The sequence below is a fragment of the Apiotrichum porosum genome (genome assembly GCF_003942205.1).
Source record: "Apiotrichum porosum strain DSM 27194 chromosome Unknown scaffold_8, whole genome shotgun sequence".
Taxonomy (NCBI): domain Eukaryota; kingdom Fungi; phylum Basidiomycota; class Tremellomycetes; order Trichosporonales; family Trichosporonaceae; genus Apiotrichum; species Apiotrichum porosum.
Window position 1 is genome coordinate 1 of NW_021167115.1, and position 21514 is coordinate 21514.

At 60.0% G+C, this 21514-nt stretch overlaps 10 protein-coding genes across 10 annotated transcripts; 4 read left to right on the plus strand and 6 right to left on the minus strand.

Moving 5' to 3' along the window:
• Nucleotides 1-640: 640 nt before the first annotated feature.
• THI4 (thiamine metabolism- protein) lies at nucleotides 641-1895 on the minus strand (the record flags this gene model as incomplete). Its single annotated transcript, XM_028624093.1, has 6 exons — nucleotides 641-721; nucleotides 766-915; nucleotides 954-1084; nucleotides 1123-1157; nucleotides 1204-1291; nucleotides 1331-1895. The coding sequence occupies 6 exons, from the start codon at nucleotides 1893-1895 to the stop codon at nucleotides 641-643; spliced, it is 1050 nt and encodes a 349-aa protein (XP_028475165.1).
• Nucleotides 1896-3444: 1549 nt separating this feature from the next.
• EHS24_008792 (uncharacterized protein) lies at nucleotides 3445-5698 on the minus strand (the record flags this gene model as incomplete). The annotated part of the gene is made up of 3 exons (XM_028624094.1): nucleotides 3445-3580; nucleotides 3619-4058; nucleotides 4388-5698. 3 exons carry the CDS (start codon nucleotides 5696-5698, stop codon nucleotides 3445-3447), a joined length of 1887 nt encoding a protein of 628 aa, XP_028475166.1.
• A 79-nt stretch (nucleotides 5699-5777) lies between these two features.
• Nucleotides 5778-9525, minus strand: EHS24_008793 (uncharacterized protein; the record flags this gene model as incomplete). Its single annotated transcript, XM_028624095.1, has 4 exons — nucleotides 5778-9071; nucleotides 9125-9288; nucleotides 9349-9440; nucleotides 9494-9525. 4 exons carry the CDS (start codon nucleotides 9523-9525, stop codon nucleotides 5778-5780), a joined length of 3582 nt encoding a protein of 1193 aa, XP_028475167.1.
• Nucleotides 9526-10025: 500 nt separating this feature from the next.
• Nucleotides 10026-11696, plus strand: EHS24_008794 (uncharacterized protein; the record flags this gene model as incomplete). Its single annotated transcript, XM_028624096.1, has 2 exons — nucleotides 10026-10981; nucleotides 11060-11696. 2 exons carry the CDS (start codon nucleotides 10026-10028, stop codon nucleotides 11694-11696), a joined length of 1593 nt encoding a protein of 530 aa, XP_028475168.1.
• Nucleotides 11697-11811: 115 nt separating this feature from the next.
• On the minus strand, nucleotides 11812-13178 carry RMT2 (Arginine N-methyltransferase 2; the record flags this gene model as incomplete). Its single annotated transcript, XM_028624097.1, has 5 exons — nucleotides 11812-11815; nucleotides 11864-12047; nucleotides 12098-12184; nucleotides 12236-12574; nucleotides 12623-13178. 5 exons carry the CDS (start codon nucleotides 13176-13178, stop codon nucleotides 11812-11814), a joined length of 1170 nt encoding a protein of 389 aa, XP_028475169.1.
• A 240-nt stretch (nucleotides 13179-13418) lies between these two features.
• EHS24_008796 (uncharacterized protein) lies at nucleotides 13419-14811 on the plus strand (the record flags this gene model as incomplete). The annotated part of the gene is made up of 4 exons (XM_028624098.1): nucleotides 13419-14186; nucleotides 14236-14377; nucleotides 14540-14617; nucleotides 14660-14811. 4 exons carry the CDS (start codon nucleotides 13419-13421, stop codon nucleotides 14809-14811), a joined length of 1140 nt encoding a protein of 379 aa, XP_028475170.1.
• A 173-nt stretch (nucleotides 14812-14984) lies between these two features.
• AKR1 (palmitoyltransferase akr1) lies at nucleotides 14985-17553 on the minus strand (the record flags this gene model as incomplete). The annotated part of the gene is made up of 6 exons (XM_028624099.1): nucleotides 14985-15125; nucleotides 15187-16260; nucleotides 16301-16783; nucleotides 16833-16962; nucleotides 17014-17243; nucleotides 17398-17553. 6 exons carry the CDS (start codon nucleotides 17551-17553, stop codon nucleotides 14985-14987), a joined length of 2214 nt encoding a protein of 737 aa, XP_028475171.1.
• Nucleotides 17554-17950: 397 nt separating this feature from the next.
• Nucleotides 17951-18626, minus strand: EHS24_008798 (uncharacterized protein; the record flags this gene model as incomplete). Its single annotated transcript, XM_028624100.1, has 3 exons — nucleotides 17951-18141; nucleotides 18197-18298; nucleotides 18404-18626. 3 exons carry the CDS (start codon nucleotides 18624-18626, stop codon nucleotides 17951-17953), a joined length of 516 nt encoding a protein of 171 aa, XP_028475172.1.
• A 543-nt stretch (nucleotides 18627-19169) lies between these two features.
• On the plus strand, nucleotides 19170-19620 carry MRPS16 (37S ribosomal protein S16, mitochondrial; the record flags this gene model as incomplete). Its single annotated transcript, XM_028624101.1, has 2 exons — nucleotides 19170-19469; nucleotides 19528-19620. The coding sequence occupies 2 exons, from the start codon at nucleotides 19170-19172 to the stop codon at nucleotides 19618-19620; spliced, it is 393 nt and encodes a 130-aa protein (XP_028475173.1).
• Nucleotides 19621-20041: 421 nt separating this feature from the next.
• EHS24_008800 (uncharacterized protein) lies at nucleotides 20042-21264 on the plus strand (the record flags this gene model as incomplete). Its single annotated transcript, XM_028624102.1, has 2 exons — nucleotides 20042-20313; nucleotides 20394-21264. 2 exons carry the CDS (start codon nucleotides 20042-20044, stop codon nucleotides 21262-21264), a joined length of 1143 nt encoding a protein of 380 aa, XP_028475174.1.
• Between the last annotated feature and the right edge of the window lie 250 nt (nucleotides 21265-21514).

A 21514-nucleotide genomic window follows, 5' to 3' on the forward strand; every position in this document is an offset into this window, starting at 1 on the left:
CCCCTAACCCCCTAACCCCCTACCCCCTAACCCCCTAACCCCCTAACCCCCTAACCCCCTACCCCCTAACCCCCTAAGCCCCCTACCCCCTAACCCCCTAACCCCCTAACCCTGGTGTCGCTCACACTGCTCTTGAGTCACCTATTGCTGACACTCCTCTGGCTGGGCACGTGCACACGCGCACGCAGGTGTGATGAGAGTCGCATCACCCCGTGTAGGCCGCTAGTCAAATACACCCTCACATCTAGTATTTAAATTGTAATTTCTGTAGTTATATATCTTCACTCGTCCCATAGGCTGTGTGCTGTGCGTGCCCTTCACCCACTGAAGTCAGGTCTACCCGTCTGCGCGTTGATTTGGGCATGTGTGACATCCAGGGGCAATGTGTTAATGTGGAATTTGGGATGTCTTACATGGTATTGAGAGAGATAAAGGAGACGGAGATGGATATGGTCTTGAGGGCGACCGTCGGCGCCCACTGTACGGTAAGTCGGGTGCCCGTCTAAGCGTGGAATAGCAGAAAACGGTTGGGTCTAATTAACGACCATCCTACATTCATTGATTCATTGATTCATTCAGTCAGTCACTCATTGCTGTCTGTCTGTCTGCTCTTCACCCGTTGGCCTTTGCCTCCATCACCCTACGCAGCTACCTTGTGACCAACGACTTCCCCGTCGACAATCTTCTGCGCGTCGAGGATCTTGATGGCTTCCTTGGCGGCCTGGAGTATGAGCACTGCCTGACTGGCTGAGGACGCTTGCCCACCTTGACGCCGCTCGCGAGCATGCCTCCAAACGTCGCGCCCATCCGGTTCGCGCCGTCCAGCTCGGACAGCTCCATTCCGCCCGTGATAAGGCCCGGGACCACCTCGCGCGTGTTGTTGACAATGTAGTCCTCCGCCGAGGTCATGTTGAGCTGGGTGTGTGAGCGGTGAGAACACAGAGCCAACCCACCGCACGCATGTTCTTGAGCTGCTCCACCATGCCAGTGGCAACGAGGCGCTTGACGCTGAACGCACCGAACGGGCCGTCGTGTCCCGCAAACGAGCACACCAGCGGCGCAGTGATAGTCTGCGGGTCCATGCCTGGGGGGTGTGAGTGCTGCCCCGAGGGATCACCTTACAGCTCTGCAAACCGTGCGCGAGGGTCACGAGGGTCCTGTGGCATCAGCAGGTGTTTCCGGTCCCAGCACCACGCCGCTCACCAGTTAGACACGACGCCCGCGACGCGAAGCCCGCCGCCGAGCGGGTCGGGGCGCGTGATGAGGTCCTCGACCGCCGTGGCGTTGTACACTTGCGTTGTCAGCTCGCATCACCCCAGCACGTACGCACGCTTGACATTCGGCAGGGCAAGCACCTTGCTGAGCACGGTGCTGGTGAACAGCGCGGCGTGCTTGACGACCACAAAGTCGCCCTCGTCCTCGAACGGCACGCCAATGTCCACGAGGATGGCGTGCGCGGGCTTGCGCACAACCATGGCGCTCATGAGTTGCCCGCCGAGCCAGGCGCCGCCGCCGGGAGCGACGCCCGCCTCAATGATCGTGATCGCGAGGTCGGGCCGCGCGGTCCCCAGCGCCCACGCGCACGTGAGCCCCGCAGAGCCCGCACCGACAATCACCACGTCGCTCACGGCTGTGCGGTACAGGTCGTCCCCGTACCGCTTCGTCATGGCCCGCGCCACCTGCCACTCCTTGATCGGCGCGAACGTGTACCCGCCGTCCCAGTCCTCGGTGGGGATGCGGGCCTTGGCGTTGTCTGCGACGTCATGCGACACCGTCGACGCGGTCTCTGCCGTGCTGGGCGGCGGAGAGGGCGGGCGCGTGAACAGCCCCGGCGCCGCGGGGGCTGGCTCGGTGCGTTTGAAGGCGATGCTGGACTTGAACGACGTCTCGACCATAGTGGGAGGGGGGAACTTAATGGGGGAGGGAAGGTAGCTTAGGGGAAGAAGCACGTCCACGCAGGCTTATAACCCGACGCGCTGAAGCCTACCTCCCACATGCATGCATGATGCCAGCAAGCCGCCCAGCTGTCCAGCATGTCCAGCCGCCCATTTACCAGACTATGGCACTGGCGTCGTTGTGCCACACCAGCCACGGAACCCCGCACGCCCGCCCCGCCGGAGACCCGCGCCGCCAGCTCCGAGATAACTCAGCTCCGGGCGGCATTTCCCATCTGCGCACGATTCGATACGCTGCACGACACTAGTGCATCGGCGTGCGACAGACAGGCGGCAGGTAGGCGCCGCCGGCATATGCATTACCAATCGCTGTGATGAGGCCGGAGCTGAGGCGCCCAGCGGATGAGAGTCCCCGCGCCAGTCGCTGGCGGAGCGGAGCTGGGGGGTGTTCTTGTTCTTGGACGGAGACGTCACTGCGGTGGGTGAGTGCGTTGGGGACGTTGAGCCGCGGGTGCGGATGCCCTCGTTGGCGGCTGCGGCCCAATTCCACGCCTGCATGAGTAGCGCCGCGGCGACTTGTCGATGACGATTGGTACGGCCTGCGTGCTGCTGCCTCTGCTATGATGCCTGCGGTCTCGCGAATCCGCTCCGCTGCCCATGCTCCAGCTGAGCTTGGCGCAGTTGTGGTCGTCCTCGAGTTGCGTGATTCAACAGCTTTCCGAGGACGAGAACAATACGGAGGAACACTAAGAAACCCAAGCTTGTCGGCAGAAGCCGGGTTCGGATGTTGAAGTGGCTCAAGCAGCTTTTACATCACCACTACAGACAATCACCCATCTACAGCTGACGCTCCCCATCCTTTGGGCCAGCAGCCGTCTTCTCCCTTGTCATCCACATGTGACTGGCAGAGAGCTAACTCCTAACCCCCTAGCCCTCGCACGCTTTGTCTGCTGTACCATTCCGGGTCGCTCGGCGCCTTGATGGTCTGCTCCAGGGATGAGCGACAGCGAACTTGAAATAGCCAGCACATGCCATCACTCGCGACTCGTCTACCGGCTCGCGGTCTTTTCCTCCAGGACTTGCAAGCTATTGCAAGCCTGCCATGAGCGTCCGAAACCGTGTGTTACATTTGCCGACGACGCACAGCTGGTACACCGGCAGTACTGCCCTGGCCACCGATTTGCACTCTTCGGCACAGTCTCGTCTGCCCCTCACCTAGAGGCAGGGTCATGCAGCCGACCATGGTGTCGGTAGCCGGCGGCAAAGGCCATCGAACGGGCCGAACGGGGGTTATGGTTATTGGCCGCTGTAATCACAAAATCCCCGGCTGTGGAATGCGGCGTCTCGGGGCTGGTTGCTGGAGCTGCTGGGGCACGGAGCACGGAGCCATGAGTGGTATCATCATTGCCGATCGGTTGCATGTTGGGAAAATATAACCCCATGCCCATGTGATATCCGCTGCAAAGCTGCCATTGTTGGTGTTTATTCTCGGAGCTGAACTTCAGCAACCGCAGTTCTTCGGTGCTGGACTTATTCGTATTGTATATCCCTAAGGTACAAGACGCTGTTGCTCCCTTGCCGGACGAGGGGCGACCTTCCTGCAGACCTCACCAATGGTGTCACCACGCTCAATGATTAGGTGTGAGACGCCAAGAGCCTTGAGGCGGGGAGCAAGGGCGATACCGCTGACAATGTCAGTAACACGTTGACAAGGTGGACTCACTTTTGGCCACCACCAACGATCAGGACGTCGGGCTGGATCTCGTCGACATCCTTGGCACGCTGGCTTTCCCAGCTGATGTCGCCGGTCATGTGCCCATCGGCAGGGGGGAGCTCGGGGAAGTTGATCAAGTCCTCGGCCGCGGTGTGCACGGTCCAAAGCTTCCAGCCCTCCTTGGTGAGAACAGCGTTGATCATGGCCGAGCCATGAACAAGCTTTGTGTCAAAAGCGACTGAGAACTGGAGGAACGACAGGTCGGGGTAAGGACGCTCAATCTTGGGGGTAGGGGTGAAGAGGCGGACATTCATGACGGGAGTCGAATGCAGGAGGTCGGCTGCAGCACGTCCAATGTTCTCACGAAAGTTGAAGGTCCTGTAGTCCCAAGTGAACGAGAGCTTGTCGCGCGGGGTCGACGTAAAGTGGTGTTCTCTGATCTCTTCTGTCTGATGGTAAGGAGGTTGACAAGTCATCCACCTGAGGGCGAGCAGTATCCAACCACAACAAGCTCATGAGCAGCGTACATGTCGCCAGTTGTTGGCAGTTCAGCCGTCAGTCCGTAGCGCAGGTGTATGCAGTAAGGCCCAGCACATTCTGCATGTCGGTAACGCGTGGGGCGCGACGTGTATTTTTCACAGTGGCCGTCCTCTGCTCTCATTTGCTGCCTCCAGACCCTACATCAGTGTGCGCGCTGGTGCTCTGCGTGCAGATATAAAAATGAGTGGGGATCTGCTCTAGCATGCTAGCGGCTAGAGCGAGTTGAGCGTGGCGCCACGACCGGCGTTTGCGGCGTTTGCGCGCTCGTCTGCGTAGCGTCGAGCGTGGGAATCGACTGCGTTGTGGGCGCGTTTGAAGGTTTAACGCGCGCAGATGTAGATGGTGGGCGTCTGGTGGTCATGGCGGCGTAGGACGACGAGGTAACCTGGAAATCGACCGCTGGCCGGCCGCCCTCGTAGCTGTCGTCCGTCTTGAAGACGACCTTGCCCTTGTAGATGCGGAAATTGTGAAGATCGACGGTCCAACCGTGACGGCGTAGAGCCTTGGTTGAAATCGTCAAATCGGTCGTGTCCGCAGAATAGTAAACGTCATGAATAACGGTGGTGTTGTCGTCTTGCGCGATGCGCATAGAGCCGACAGTAGAGAGGATAAGATGGAAACGCGAGCCACCGAGGCGTACGCGCAAAGGAACCGGAACTGGCTTGACGCCAAAGAGAATTGATTGATCGCTGACAATGTGCTCTGTGCAGCCGGTGTCGACGAGGAACTTGAAGGAGGAGGAAGACGAGGATGAGAAACACTCGACGGTCATGTTACTGTTGCTAGCGACGCGATTGACAGGCTGGCGCTTAGTAGTGACGGCGTCGCAAAGGCTCGTCTGCAATCCTCTAACGCACTCAGAAACGGCGTGCGGCGCGCTGTGAGGGTGATACGCGCAGACGCGCGCGGAGGGCGAGAACAAGACGTGCTTGACGGCCATGCTGCTGCTAGAGCCATCGTAATAGGCGTCTTCAATCTCGACGATCGACGCGCTGCTCGTAGGTGCGGGCGTGGGCGCCTTGTCGACTTGTTTCTGGACCTTCTTCTTGTCGTTCTTCTTCGGCGGGCCTCTGACGCATTCAGATGTGTCGTGCGACGTACTGTTAGGGTGGTTATCGCAGTGTTTAGCGACTTTGCTGTCCTTGCCCTTTTTGGTCCTTGCTGCATTTGGCTGACCAGTCTTGCCGCCTTTGGTGATCGTGAGAGACGCGTTGCTCTCGACGGCAGGGATACGCTCGGTATTTTTGAGATCATTGATGAAGTCGTAGAACACAGAGGTAAAGTTGTCCCAAGTCTTGTCGCTCTGCGCGCGCCAGGTCGTCTCAATGAGGATCTTGTAGGTAACAGGTAGGGCGCCAATGATGGTTGACACCTTTTCCTCGTCTGCGTAGGGCTTTTGAAGCCTAGCCATGGCGGCGTAGTTCGTTACGAAGCTCTTGAAGAACGTGTTGCAGACGGCAGAGCTTGCGCCAGCCTGTAGACGCGTGCTGTGGACCTTTGCCTTGATTTGAGAGATTCTAGAAACATTCTCCTTGCGGAAACGCGTCATGCTGCAAGACACGCCTGACATGACACCCGAGATACCCCAAGTCCATAAAGGGACCAAAAACGAAAACTAATACCTCCCTCTAGGCGTCCCCATAGGCATCGAGTAACGAGCCATAGTCCTCCTCTCCCTCATCATCTGCCTCACCCCCATCGACCTTACGACGGCGTCCGGGCGATCGCTGGGGCGACTTCGGCTGGAGCGACGTGGCGTTCACCGCACCAGCGACTGCGGTGGGGCGAGCGGGCTCCACAACACTCGACTCTTCGATCACGGGCATCACTGTCTTGCGCGGAGTGAGGATGCCCGAAGCGACTGGCGCGGCTGCGGGACGGACCATGCGGATGACGGAAAGCAACTCGCGACCGGCCCGTCGCTTGATGACCGTCTTGCACTCAAGACCCTCGGCACGCATGCGGGCAATAATCTCGTCCGGCTTGTTCTGATGGATGGCCACGAGGTAGAACCTGCCGCCTGGTGCGAGGAGTGTGGGGAGACGTTCTAGCACGAGGTTGGTCACGCTCATGCCAAAGTTTCCCCCGGCCCATGCACCGCCAATGTCGCGACCTTGCTGGGTAGCAGTCATCTCCGCTTCTTCAGTCTCGACGTACGGCGGGTTGAAAATGAGCAGATCGACGCTTCCCTCCATGCGCTGCGATAACGGGGCGAGGAGGTTGGCCAGGACGGGGTTCAGCGGAACACCGTTGGCGTCGCCTGTACGGCGCGTTGCGTCGGTCGCGTACGGGTTGATGTCCGTAGACATCATTACCGCCGAGGCAGGGCCGAGCATGGTACCGATAAACGTGGACGCAATACCTGAACCAGAGCCAATCTCGACACAGAGGGCGGGCTTGGCGGCGCGGATGACGCGAGCGTCAGCCTCGAGGGCGTCGAGGAGGATGAAACTGTCCTCGGCTGGCTCGTAGACGTGGTCATAGTCTTCCTCGGTGAGATGGGCAATCTGCGGAGTCGGCAGTTCGAGGGGCTCCTCCGGCTCGGGTGCAGGAGCCGGCTCTGCGACAGCAGGTGCAGACTGAGTCTGCGCCATTGCTGCCGCGAGGCTTGGCATGGCGGGTGTTTCGGCCTCGATGGGCGACAGAGCAAGCCCACGGCCAAGACCGTTGCCTCCCTCTGAAGAGCGGACGGTGCTCGCGTCACTTTCGTACGGTGTGTAAGGGTCGTTGTGCCTGAAGTCCGAGTCCGACATGCTGTTGTTGCGCGAAGAGCGGCTGGCGGCCATGAACGCCGCCGTCGAACCGATAGAGTCTCCCATGTTGCCACGCTTGTTAGGCACGGGGGAACGGGGACGGGGGCCCATGCTGTTGCGGCTGCCAATGCGGTACAGAGGACTGTCGCGCTGGGGAGGGGAAGCGAGGCCAGGAGTGGGAGACCTCGACCGAGATGGGGGGATGTGCGAGTTAGACGCACGACGGGCCGAGGTCGACAGCAGCAAGGGCCGGGGTCCGGAGGTGACGCGCGGGGTCGTCTCGGTAGGGCGCGGCGCTACAGTCAGACTGGACGCAAGACCAGAGAGTTTGTCTTGCAGGCTGGTGACGGACAAGGCCGAGGTGGACGCGACACTGTCGCTGCGGGACCGCCTTGCTGCCATGGACGTCGAGAGGCCAACAGGGTATGAGAAACGCTTGTTGTTTTCTGGTGTGGGGGCCTTGTGCTGACGGCCCGGCGATTCGAGGTGGCCAGGAGTAGACGGCAACGAGTGGTTAAACTCGTACTCTTCACCGGATATGGATGCGTCGTCGTCGTCCTTCTTCTTGAACCAGCGGCCAGCCGCTGAGCCCAAACCCTTCCAGTCGGGACCCTTCCAGTCGGGGCTCTTCATCTCGGGCGCTTTCACAGGCGGAACAGCCTGCCACCTAGCCATGGCGTTGGCAGTAAAGTTGGTCGAGGCTTTGGAGAGCTGTGCGACAGTGTCGGACTGTGCGTACGACGAGAAGAAACGGCCAGTCGACGCCGACGCGCCCTGCGCGGCTTGACGGAGCCTGGCTGTTGCCCAACCTTTACGGTTGGCCGCTGCGTCGCGCGCCTCTGCCCATGCTACAGTGTCGGGATCCTCTCCCGCGACAAGTGCCGCGCGGCGGGCTTGGTTGAGCTCAAACGTAGTATTGAGGAGCATCCACACACCGCCAACCTGGTCGAGCGGGTAGTTGCGGAAGAGCTGCAGACAGCGCACAAATGCCTCGTCGGGGTCCTCAGGGTCGCCTGGAATGTCCGTGTCCTCAGCCCCGGTCCACAAGTTGGGCTTGGGTGACTGAGGGTGCGTCTTTTGGGGCGGGTACACGACCTGGTTCTTCACCATGACAACAAGTGCCACACACATGTCGATGAGAAGGTCCAGCTTGGGCGCCATTTGGTCGGCCATGGTCGGGGGCTGCGCAAACAAAAAGTCCCAGATGGGAATCAAGTGTGCGCGGTCGTGGGCGAGCAAGGTTGTGAGCCACCGGAAGGTGTAGAGTGGTAGCGCCGGGTCGAGGTTTCGCTCTTTCAGCACCGCCCACAGTGGCTCGTCCGCCCAACGAACACGGTTCCCAAGTCGCCTCAGCGCCGAAGTCACAGCGACATCGCCAGGGACTCCCGATACGAGGTCACCAAACTCGCTCATGAGCGACCAGAACGCCCAGTAGGTCTCCTCTTCGGCATGCCTGGCGCGACCAGCACGCTGGGCCTTGGCGATGTTGGCCTCGCAAAAGACCAGGTAGAGAGGGACGGCAATCTCCACAAAGGCGGGTCCGTAGCTCCACCGCGGGTTGGCACGGCAGAACACGTACATGAGACGCATAAGCGCCTCGGCATGAGTGTCTGGGAGCGCCGCTGCCGATGTGGGGGACACGGGCGAGGGTGGCTCAGATCCGTCGGCTGGGACTTGGGGAGAGAGGAGTGTGATGGGTGATGATGGGCGGCTAGCGCTGTCTTCGGGAATTGTAAGTTGCAAAGACGGTGTGGGGGCTGGGTTTCGTTCGCGTGGAGCCCTGTCGCCCGAAAGCACGATACGGGGCGTTGACACGCTCTCTCGTCGCTTGCCCTTGGCAGTGGGCTGCTGGTGCAGCTGGGCCATAAGCGCGTCCACGCGGCTGAAGAGTGCTCGGCGTGTAGGAATCGGAGGCAGTCGAGTGCGCTGACGGGCCGGGCGGCGTGGGGTGGCGCGGTCCTCACTCTCGTCGTGCTGCTGCTGTTCGTCGCCCGATGAAGACGAGGAGGTCGCTTCGCTCGAGTCTGTTCCGCTGATGGGGCCCGGAGGGGAAAGCGGAGAGAGGTGGGACGGCGCAGTGCGGGCATGGAGCACCGGCAAGTCGAGACGGTCAATGTCCTTTGCGATACGGAGCGCAAGTGCATCGACGGCGCTCAATGGATCCTCGGGCTGTGGTGCGGAGTCAGTGCTGTGGTCAAAGGGTGAGAGCGGGTATCGCGTACCGGCGGTGCAATGTCGAGCTCGTCCATAAAGGAGCGAACAAGGTCGTAGTACCTGTCGCGTTGTTGCCTGGCGGAAGTCTTCCATGCCTTCTTATCCTGAGGCAATGTGTTGAGCAGCAAGGAATAGGCGAGCGGGCGGAGGTGCGAGGGCTGGTCGGGGATGCCTGAGGGCGCGGTAAGTGAGCACAGCGTGTCGTCGGGGCCAAGTCTTCTCTTCTACGCACCTCTTGCACATAGCCTTCTAAGAGTGTTCGTCTCTACCCGGGGCTCGAGGGCTTCACGGGAGCCATCAAGCAGCGTCTGGAACGCACGCAGCCTGGGTGGTCAGCTTGTGAAGTCTGCGGCAAAGTGCGCGCCGATAGTATTCACCTCTCCTGGAGCTGGTCTTGATGGGCCGACATTCTTCACGGCCGTCTCAGAGAGATGGAGAGAAGAGTGTTTGTGTTTGGCCTCTGCTTGCTCTCGCTGTACCGCTGTCAAAGGCGATGTGTTCGAACGATATGCTCCCCCTGGTGCTCCGTCGCATGCGGTCCGCAGATCTCGGACACGCGGAGCGCGGGGGGTTGGGAGCACACCCGTGGGAAAGTCAATTTCATCGGAATCAGACGCGTCGCGTGGAAAATTCACGGAGGTTGGGTTCCAATGTCCGCACACTTACGTAACTCAACCCCCCCGGTAAAACTTTATACCCGATATTATCCGGGGCTCCGGTCCGTCCGGTCAATCGGCTTTCTGTCTATTGTCTGTCGCGCCCGTTGGGGTGGCCCGTTGGCCCGTTGGCTGCCTTCGTATCGTCACATCTCTTCTCATCTCTCTCTCGCACTCGCGCATCTACCACATCGCCATTGCAGCTATCTGTCTGTAGTCATACCACGCATCGCACTCTAAACGCACCACGACCATGCGCCCCATACAGCGCGTCGTCGGCGCCTTTCCTCGTCGCCAACTCGCCGCGTCCGTCGCCCCGCTTTCGTCCGGCCTCCCGCGCACGACCACTGCTCGCACTCTCCACACCTCTCACACCGTCAATGCCAGTTCGTACATGAGCAGGACCCCTTTCAATTTCAACGCCCGTCGTTGCTTTACCACCGCTGCGGGCCAACCCCGCACGCTCATCTCCAATGACGAAGGCACCGTCACTGTCGGCCCTGGATACGTGTCGTACGCTGGACCCTCTCCTGCCAGTGACAAGACTGGCATTGAGAGTGTATCCAGTGCAATCACCTACTCACGACTGCGAGACTGCTGCCCTTGCCCACGGTGCATCCACCCTTCCACAAGGCAAAAGACGCACACATCCGGTGAAGCGTTCCGCGAGACGTTTGAGCTCGGAAACGAAGTCCTGGATGGGCGCACGGTGCACCCGGCCACCAATGCCGAGGGCGAGCATGGAATCGAAGTGCACTGGCCCGTGGCGATTGACGGTCACCCACATCCGTCCTTTTACCCCATCTCGCTCCTGCAACGGCTGGCATCGGGTCGTGTCCGTGGCCACACCTACTTGAACGACACTTTGAGGCGCAAGCTCTGGGACCGCGAGTCGTTGCTCAAGGATGGCAAGGACTTGTGGATTGATTTCAGCGAACTCAACGGAGCTGCTGATGGTGAGCCCTTCCAACTCCGACCAGAGGTGCATCTACGTCTCCTCGAGCAGCTCCAGCTGTATGGTGTGGCAGTAGTTCGCGGCCTCCCCACAGACCGCACCGACAACACCGACTGTCGTCTGCGCGAGTTTGCAGAGACCATTGGTGGTCTGCGAAACACCTTCTACGGCGAGACATGGGACGTCAAGAGCGTCGTTAACAGCAAAAATGTGGCCTATACAAACCTTAATCTGGGCTTGCACATGGACCTTCTGTGAGTATCGCAAAGACTTTGGTTGCAGTGGACTCGCCTTTCCTTATGACGGCCAGCGCATCGCTAATACCTATACAGCTACTTTGCTCTTCCCCCACGCTTCCAGTTCCTGCACTCACTCCGTAACCGCGTCATTGGCGGCGCCTCATACTTTGTGGACAGCTTTGCAGCTGCCGACAAGCTCAGGCGCGAACAGCCCCACCTGTACGCGTCCCTCCAGGCCAATCCCTTGGAGTACGAGTACGACAATGACAACCACTACATGACTTTCCAGCACCCCGTTCTCCCTGCAGGTGAACTGGGTGGTTCCGACCTGCACCAGCACATCAACTGGAGCCCGCCGTTCCAGGCGCCCAACGTGCGTCCCACCAAGGACGCCAACGGCCAGTACCCAGTCGACCCTGCTGCCGCCGCCCTGGCCGAGGAGACGTTTTACTTGGCCCTCAGCGAGTTCCAGCGGGCACTCGACTCGCCCGAGTTCCGGTATGAGTTTACGATGCAAGAAGGCGACATTGTGCTGTTTGATAACCAGCGTGTACTGCATGCTCGTACGGCTTTCAGGGACAAGACCGACCAAGAAGTCAAGGCTGATGGAACCGTCATTGTCCCCGGGGAGCCGACACGCTGGCTGAAGGGCTGTTACCTCGATGGGTCGACCGTGTGGGACAAGCTTGCGGTACTCAACGACCAGGTGCGCGGTGTAACCTCTGTCTAAACCATCTCTCTGCATGGGTCTCTGGTGTATATATTAAATTGTACACTGCAACATGAATCGTCTGCTCCAAGGTTGACGCACACTATGCACATGCATTACCGCTCTCTCTGACTCTCTATCTACAAGCGCCCGGCCCATACTGCAGGTTCCCCTCTCGCCTTGCTTACATGAGACGCATCTTGGAGATAGGAAGACGGTAGCCGGGGAGCTCCCAGTACCTCCTCCTGACCCCACGCCAGACCTCCTCGGCGAGCGACTGTGGAATCGCGACGTCGTGCCACACCGTATCAAGGCCTACGTCGTCGAGGTGAAGTTCGGCGAGAGATGACGAAACGGCGTAGATTGTGGGGTCTGAGACATTAATTAGCCATGGGTCTCGAGCAGACACACGCTTCACTCACTGGTAGCACCCAGACCGTTCCAGAAGGAGAAGATGCCGTTCTCGGCCTCGAGAACGTCCGGCAGGGCCTCGAAGAACGCCTTGAGGTCTATTCTTTGTCAGCCATTACCGCCATGGTAAAAGTCTCTCAGCTGCGTACCCTCGTAACCCTCGGCGAACGTGTCCACAAAGATGGCGTCGAAGCCCATACCGCCTGGTGTGCCCTCGAGCAGTGTGACGAGCTTTTCGGGGTCGAGCACCCAGTCCTGCCACCTGCCCTCGAGAATAGTGACGCCAGGGATCTTGTCAACACCTTGCTCGCGCATGTGTTTCAGGACTTGAGGGTGCGCCTCGATAATGGTGTGCTGCACGGGCTTTGTCTCTTGGAACAGGCGGTCGACAATGCCGAGACCGTAGCCCACATTCAGAATGGCCATGCCTTCGCCGCCCTTGGCCACGGCCGAGGGGTGGTCGGTCATGAGACGGACATGTTCCTTCACTGTTCAAGGTGTTAGCCATCGGCGTCAGTTGACGGAGAGGGACTCACTGAGAGGCTCTTCCCACCCCATCATGACACCATTCCCGTCGGCGTCGAGCACGCGTTCCCTCCCATCCTCCCCAAGGTCCCAAGTAAGCTCGCTCCTGAGAAACTCGAGGTTGTCGCCAGCGCTTGTCTTGTCCTCTGCGCGCAAAGTGATACCGCCCTCCGTCTCAGCCTGCTGCGAGGCTCCCAGAGCATGGTGGAGCATCTCGGTACGCACACCTTCGTTGCGGATCATCTCCCAGCCTTGCTGGTCGCCGAGGGAGAGACATACTTCGCCGGCAGTGCGGCCCCAGTGGTCGACGGCGTTCCACACTGCTCCGCCACGGAGCAAGGCGCCAATCAACGCAGGCTCGCGGCGCTCGGCAGCGTAGAAGAGTGCGGACCAGCCAAGCGAGTCGTCCTGGTACCATGCCGGAGCGCCTTGCTTGAGGAGTGCCGCAACGTCGCTTGCGGACCCGACCTTGGCGGCTGCCAGAAGGGCGTTGGCGAGGACCAGGAACTCCTCCGGAAGCTCGCCATCCGTGGTGGGTGCTGGGGCTGCTGTGTCGTTGCTGCTCATCGTTACCGTTTGATGGGATGATGGGTGATGGATGGAATTCGAATTGGCCAAATGGAGAAATCATCCCGTTTGTGACTTTTTTGGTGGCAAAGAAAGATTGTGATTGTGGGTGCCTGTTTTGGGAAACTTGTCAACACACCATCACCATCACCCACACCGGGCCACACCCACACCGGGCCACACCCGTCCTCGCCATTCCATCCAACGAGCTCCCTCGCGATCGCTCGCCCACAGCACGTCATGGGCAAGAGAGCAAGGAAACGTTCGGCCCATGCAGCCCTTGGGCCGCCGCAGCCACCGCCCCCAAACACGACATCGGCACCTACTGCCGCCGTCGCCGCCGACGAGAATGATGTTGCCCAGCCTCGTGCAGCCAAGCGGCGCCGTCATCGTCAGGCCGAACGTCGCCTCGGTCCCGCACCAGGTTCGGCGTATCTCCAGCCGGCCCCCGTGGTGGGCCCACCTGTCCTCCCTGCCGAGCTGCGGGTGTCGCTCTCGCCTGTTGCGGTCGTGAAGAACGCCTCTCGGTCCAGCCCTCCGCCCTCCCCAAGTCATCGTCGTACCATCAGCCCCCCGCGGAACAAGATGCCCTCGTCCCAGGCGGCCACAATGGAACTGAACGAATCACAAGTACTAGCTCACCATCAAACTGCCAGTCAAGAGTTCGAAGACGAGCCTGAGCCCGAGCCGGTAGCCGGTCCGTCTAGGACTCGCAGCGCCAGCGCAAGCGTGCAGATCGTGGGATCGCGCGCGGCCTCTGCTTCCCCGACCAACTCTACGATGCCACCGTCGGGTTCTGCGACCAAGGGCAAGGAGCGTGCTGCTGAGGAAGCCGAAGGCGACGACGATGAGGTCATTGTTAAGCCCGAGCCGCATTCCTCACCCATGGCAGCTCCAGTAAGGCGCCCTACCGGCTGGCTCGCAAGGATGGCCCTCCAAGCCGCCCAGGTTACCCCGGCGCTGTCTATTCTGCAAGACATGCAAATAGGCCCCGTCCTGCCCTCGGATGTGCGTCTTGGTCTTCCTTTTTGCGCCGCATTACTGACTTGTCGTACAGGACCTGTTGATCTCTCTCCACGCGCACGCGGCCCGTTTCTTTGCCTCACACGACCTCCTGAGTGTGCCACCACCACTCAGGATTCGCCCACAGTTCAAAACCAAGAAGAGACTGGAGCTAGAGGCGGAGGGTGCCTTTGTCAGTGAGAACAAGAGATCATTACGATCACGAGCAAGCGAAGTCGACAGCCCAACTGGTGTGGGACGACGAACCCGCGCGACGGCAGTTGGCCATGGTGGGGAGGACCATGCAGCCGGTGAGGGATGGCAATCAGAAGGAGAAGGAGAAGAAGCGGACGGAGCAGAGCGACGACACAAGAGACGACGTTACCGGCGTATCGACATGCACACGTCAATGGAGGGTAACGCACTCCTTGCTCTTGGTGAGTTTTCATTTCCGCAAGGGAGCTAACTGTTGCTCGTAGGTGTCCTTGTCGAAGAACAGATTGCACACGAGCTTCGTGCCGCTGGCTACGTCTCTCAGGAAACCCTTACTCCCGCGGCGCGGTCGCACGCGTCTTCGGCTGCTTCGTCCGCAAGTGACGGCGATGACAGTTCCGCCAACGATGAGGACTAGGACACGGATGGCGAGGAGAATGACAACGATGGGGAGGTTGACGAAGAGACGCGGAACGAACAGTACGACAGCAACGAGAATGACCGAGACTTGACGGTGGCATTCCAAATGGTGGCATTCCAAAATGCATACATGTATTCCCCCATTCTATGCGGGTGTCTGTCACCCTCAGCTCACACCTCCTCGCGGGCAACAGGCTGATACCCGCCAGTCCTAGCCAGACGGGCGCGGTACGCCGCCCATCCCTCGGCCGGCACTTCATACAGGTGGACATAGTCGAGTTCAGGCGCGCCAGTCCAAAAGTCGGTGCAGTTCTGAACAAACACGAATATCAGCAAATGGTCCCCTATCGGATAGAGATTGTGTATTACTGACCTTGACAAAGCCGAGATCGAAGGGGTTCTGGTCCCTACCGGCCCGTGCCATCCCGCTGACTGCACGACCGCGCGTAAACGTGTCAAAGCCAACGAGGCGGAACAGAGGACCGGTGATGATGTGCCAGAGCGCACCACATACGCTGCCGACGACACCACACCGGTGGTTGTGGTTGTGTGCGTGGTTGTGGCCACCGTGGCCGTGGCCATGGCCCGGACCAGAAGGGGCAGACGAGTCGACACCATCGGTGCCATCCTCGGCGACCATGGGGCGGAACTGGGTGTTGCCCAACGCCCCGTGCTGGTCGCGCAGTGACGTTCCTCCGCGACCACCCATGTATCCGTACCTGCCCAGGTTGGAGACTTCAAAGGTGGTCATTTGGCGGGCAATCTGCCACAGGTGCGACAGAGCCAACACAAACGTCCAAGTGAGCTGGAGCATGGACCAAAAGGCCGCGGCCACGACGAACGAGTCATACCGAGTGGCGCGGCACAGCGTAACGCTAATGTCGCAGAGTGACAGCTCGGGCGTCTCGGGAATCTCGTAGGCGGGCGCATTCTCAACCATGTAGGCGGTGGTGAGACGGAGAAAGTAGATGATGCCTGCGATGAGGAAAAGAACGAACAGGAGGAAATAGCGATGGTTGTTGTACCCGACGCAGTTCCAGATCCACGGACAGTGGTGGTCAAACCGCCCGACGCAACGGTTGCACACGCGGCAGTGCTTGGAGCGGAGGGGCTTGCGAACCATGCAAAAGATGCAAAAGTTGGTACCGTTCAAACGGCCTTGGTCGGTAAGCTCCTCAATGGCCTCTTTGCACTCGTCGTCGTTCTCGGGCTTGGGGATGAACCCGGGGTCGGTACGGATCGATTTGTAGAACGTGAACGCGCAGAGGGAAAACGACACAAAGAAGCCCAGTTGGCTGTATAGGTATCCCGGAGTGCCGGTCAACAGACGAGTGACAAAGCAGTAAAACACCCAGAAGAGTGAAGCGGTGATGATGGCGGCGTAAAACGGTGACGAAGCCATACGCTCGCCGGCAGGCCTGTGACGAAGGAGCACTTTGATAGACACCTTTGCAGTTAGCTATGGAGACTCTCGCTTCGTCACTCACATAGTGCATGCCGTAAAAGTAGGCAAAGGTGAGTGGCAGGGACAAGTAGGCTGGTAACAGGGCAAACGTCTCAAAGACGGCACCAAGGGCGACGATCGGCACCAAAAACAGGAGGGCAAGGGTGGTACGCTGGCCGAACCTAGGCTGGATTGTCCTTCCATAGGCATCACAGTTGGCCTGTTCGAGCGCCTTTGTCAGTGGAACAGTGCTCTTGAGCTCGTCGGCCATGTCGCGCGGAGTTTTGCCCTGTTCTTCCTTGATGTTCATGTCCGCGCCGGCCTCGACGAGGTGCTTGATACACGCTGGCGAGCCCTTGACCACGGCCCAATGCAGAGGCGTCAAACCCGCATTGTCGCGCGATGCGACGGACGCGCCAGCCTTGAGCAGGAGGTCGGTGCTAATACCGTCGCCTTGGTACGCTGCCCACATGAGAGACGTGTGTCCATCCGTGTCCTTTTCGTCAACGGCAACGGGCTGCTGAAGCTGAAAAGACGAGTCAGCTATGGTGTCACGGGCGTGTTGGATCACTTACCATGTAAAGCAGCGGCATGACCGCGCTCGAGTGTGTCACCAAATGCAATGTGTTGAAGCCCTGTGCATCACGGATGTTGGGGTCAGCACCCCGTGTCATGAGGAGGTGCACCACGTAGAGGTGCCCATTGCTGCTGTGTCAGCACAACCTCACACTTCCTGCGTGTGCACTGTCAACCCACCGAGCAGCCCATTGCAAAGGCGTAGCCTTGAGCTCTCCGCCAATAGCATCAACGTCGGCTCCGTGGTCGAGCAACCACCGCGCCGCGGCGATGTGCGCATTGATAGCTGCCCAGTGCAGCGGTGTAACGTCCTGCGCGTCGCGAGAGTTGACGTCCACTTTAGGGTCGGCCGCCAGCATGGCATCAAGCGCGCGCACATCACCCTGCTGTGCGAGCTGGTGGATTGTGGGCTGGGGGACATTGTCAGCTGCGTGTCGTGGAAGACAAGGGCCAGAGTGCTTGGCACGGGCGACGTCTGGTCTCTGGGAGTGACAACGACGTGTTCCTCGGCCCCCATTACGATTTTGCGCTGCAAAAGCACCAACGCGTGACGTTACTACTCACCTCTGGCGGGGCTTCCTCCATCATGGTCTCAAGGCCGACCTCGTCGCTCATTCTGCGGTTGAGTGGGTCGTCTGTCTGCGGAGATGTAGGGAGGCCCGCAGCGTCTCGCGCTGGCGGTGTCGCCGTGGTGGTGATGATGGTGGGCACTTTGCTCATGGTGCCTCGCCGCCGGTGTGTCCGTTGTGACGAGAGCGAGAGCGATAAAGTGCGGGATGGTTGTTGATGAAAGAGACAAGGAGAGGGGAGATTGAAAATGACAAGAAGAGATGCGATGGCCAAAGGCGATGCGATGCACCCAAAAGAAGCGCATGACGACGGCGGCGGCGGCGGCTGCGACGCGTGGGCCGAAATCATCACGAGTAGCCCCCACGACGCGCCGACGCGTTCAGAGATGGCGAGGACATACAATCACAACAATAACATCACAACAACGTGTACAAGTGTATGCATGCAGGGGGGGAACATATGGGTGTGGGTGTGCTGGGTATCTACATGCAAGCGTGTGCGCCGTCTTTCCATCTCTCTTCTCGGCGTGGCCGTCATGTGAACCAGCCTACTCGTCATACTCAATCTCATCGCCGTCGGCCTCGTCCTCTTCGCCTCCACTGTACTCCTCACCCTCCACAAGCTCCACATCGTCGTTGAACGACTCGTCGTCCCTCGTCAATGGCCCAGGCGCCACAGAGGCGACAGGTGCCCCGTCCGCAGTGGTCGGCAGGCGGTCGGGCTTGCGGTCCGCGGTCGCTATGGCACAGCGTCAGCTAGACGGCCAAACGTATTGGGTGATACTACTACTCACCCCATGGTCTACGGTCCATTGGGCACTGGCCCTTGGACGACTCGGTGTCGACCCACTTGAGCAGGCAGTGCATGTGGAAGACGTGTGTGCACTCGCCCCAGACTGCGGGTGTTTCATGTCAGCACTGTTCGTAGCTGCTGGCCAGAGAGGTCGCGCCGCTGCACCATCCCAGCAGCTAGCAGCTGACCTTCCCCCGTCTTGACTCACTCAGTGGACAGTCGTCTCCTGGCACTTTGCACTCTGGGCAGCAGCTCTCAAATGCCAGGCGGCAGATGCCACACACGTCGTCCTCGTCCTCGTCCTCGTCGTCGTAGCCGCCAGCAGCGGCTGTCCCACTGCGTTGTGCATGGTGGTACAGCTTGTGGGGATCCGTGGAGGTGTCCCACTTCCAGACTGCCACCGGGTGGTACGCGGTGATGGTCATCTTCATGGCTGGTAGAGAGGGTTGTTGGGTGCTGGCCGTGCCGGGTGCTGGGCAGGAGGGTCGTCGTGTCGCAGTGCTGGCCCGTGGCGAGGGTGTGATCGTTTGCTAAAGAGGCGTGGGAGAATGGGCAATGAAATTGTTTGCTGAAAGAGTGGAGAGTGGTTGATCGCCTGTTGTCGTCCTCGTCGCCGCCGTCGCGCAAGTTCAATGTGTGTCTCACTCGCACAACAACAAACGGAACGGTCAGCAGACCACAATTTATCCGGCCGGCCCAGTTAAGGCGGCGCCGACGCCGACCGTGACGCCGAGCATGCATAGCGATGGCCTGCTCGACGATGACAGTCGGGGGTATGCATATGTGACAGACTGTGTTCACAATTCTACAGTGTCTACAGGCCTTTGTGGGCCATCAAACGAGCCTTGTTCGTCATTCGACCCACCCACACCCAACCTTCCCTTGCGCGTGCCTTCTCTCCGTTTTCCGCCGCCGCACCAACTCGGTTTCGTTCGTCTCCTCCTTTCCATCTCGACAACTCACAAACCACAACCATGGTCGTCCGCATCCGTCTCGCCCGCCACGGCCAGCGCCACACCCCCGTCTACCACGTCGTCGCCATCAACGCATCCAAGCGTCGCGACGCACGCCCGCTCGAAAAGCTCGGCGAGTACGACCCCATCCCGCGCACCCCAGCTGCCTTTGCGGCGTTGCCTCCCAAGGCAAACGTCTTTGGCCCGCAAAAGTTCGAGGTCCCCAAGGAGAAGCGCATCGAGTGGAACGTCGAGAGGATAAACTACTGGCTGTCCGTCGGTGCGGAGCCTACCCGGTCCGTGGTCAAGCTCCTCGAGCGTGTAAGTAGAGGGGAGAGATTGCAGATGGAAGCGACGACGACTGACAGCCCGCTCACAGGGAGGCGTCCTCACCACTCCTCACAAGTGGCAGCACCGCTGGTCGCCCGCTCCCCCCGTCACCGAGCGTGGTATCGTTGTGGCTGAGGAGTAGACTGGCGACAAAGCAGCAGCAACGAGACAGACGAGAGACAGGGTCGACGACGCGCGGGGGGAAACGAGCGACGCAGAGAGGACTCTCTTTTCAGATACAGAGGTCTTTCTTTGGTTTTTCCGTTTTGTATGTCCCCACTTGCATAGAGGCGAGGGGAGGCGTCACAAGAGGTCTGCATTTCAACCAACATGCATTGTATAGCACACGCAGGACTGCATGCAGCAGCAAGCAGCGACGAGAGCATGGCAGAGCACGACACGGGCGTGGAGGGAAATGGCCCGTCCGTTATTTTACAGCCGCAGAGGCGCGCGGGTGCCCCGCTCGCTGCAACTTTTTTGGGCACAGTGAATTCCATCCACACCTAACCATTTCCCTCTCCTCCATCCATCCCACCATCGTCCAACTCTCTCACACACACACAATGTCCCTCCCAAACGCAGAGGCAAGCTCCTCGAAGCACAACCACAAGCACAGCCGCGACGCAAGCACAAAGGTCTCAAAGTCCAAGTCTTCAAAGCATGCAGCGGACAGCAAGAAGAGCAGCAAGAAGAGTAGCAGTAAGAAGACTGCTGCCGCCGCCGCCGATGGCCCCTTTGAGCACCGCGTCCAGCACATGCGTCTGAGCGTCCCACCAAAGTTCTCTGCGGACTGGCTCGAGGGTGTCCGCGAGACTCTCAACAGCATGCTCATGCAGTGAGTAGTGGACTGTGGAGACTGGGGGCAGCTGTTGTTTTGTTTCCTTCCCCATCCCACTTGCTAACCACCCGCACCAGGTACGTTGGCCAGCTCGGTGGTGTCCTCCTGGCCCATTGGGAGCACGAGTTTGCCGACGACACCGTCAAGCTCATCAACGAGTGCCCCTTTGGCGTCGTCGAGGTGCAGTTCCACTCGATCGTGTGGGCTCCCAAAGTGGGCCAGCTGCTGTCGGGCACCCACTCGCTCTCGTCTCCTTCCCACCTGTCCCTCCTCTTCTCCAAGACCTTCAACGTCTCGATTCCGCTCAACCACATCCCCCAGGACAAGTACGAGTTTGAGCACACGGACGAGGGAGCCGACGAGGACGACATGTCGAGCGACGATGAGAGCGACGATGGCGGTCTGTCGACCCCGTCGGCCGTTCACGAGGTCGGCCGCTGGAAGGACAAGAGCACCGGTGCCATCCTCGGCAGCGCTGGTGAGCGCGTGGCCTTTACCGTCATTGGTATGCAGGTGACCAACAACATGCTCTCGCTCACGGGCTCGCTCCTCGCCGACCCGTCCAAGGCCCCCGCCATGCCCACTGTTGTCGCCTCTGCTGTCGCACGCTCGCCGTCCCCCGACCTCCCCGAGCCTCCCGCCAAGCGCCAGGCAACTGCCAAGGTCGCCGCTCCCAGGGCCACCAAGGCCCCTGCTGCTGCTCGTAAGAGCGCGGCTCCTCCAGTGCCCGAGGTCGACACGAGCAACATGAACGCCCGTGAGCTCAAAAAGTTCCGCAAGGAGCAGGACAAGCTCAAGCGCGACGCCCGCAAGGCCCGCAAGGGAGACGCTGGTGGTGGCGACGAGGAGAAGGAGGACGCGGATGCCAGGGACCTGGAGGTGTCGACTGGCGGCAAGCGCAAGGCGGAGGACCAAGGTGGAGAGCGCAAGAAGAAGCGCACAGACTAGATTGTGTGTGTGTGTGTGTGTGTTTTGCATGCATCTTGGGTGTTACTATAGATTGTGCTGGGTGAGAGAGCAGTGTGTAGGACGTTGCACGAGGGCGAGCCCGACTGTCGTCCTGTCCTCGTCAGCGAAGGGTGGTGGTGGGACGGACCCGGCGGCAGATGCTCCGACCGTCCGTCGCCTTCGCCAACCAGGTGTCCATTTCTTCCAATTCGACAACAACAAATCCTGCATCTTTGATCTCATCCGCTCC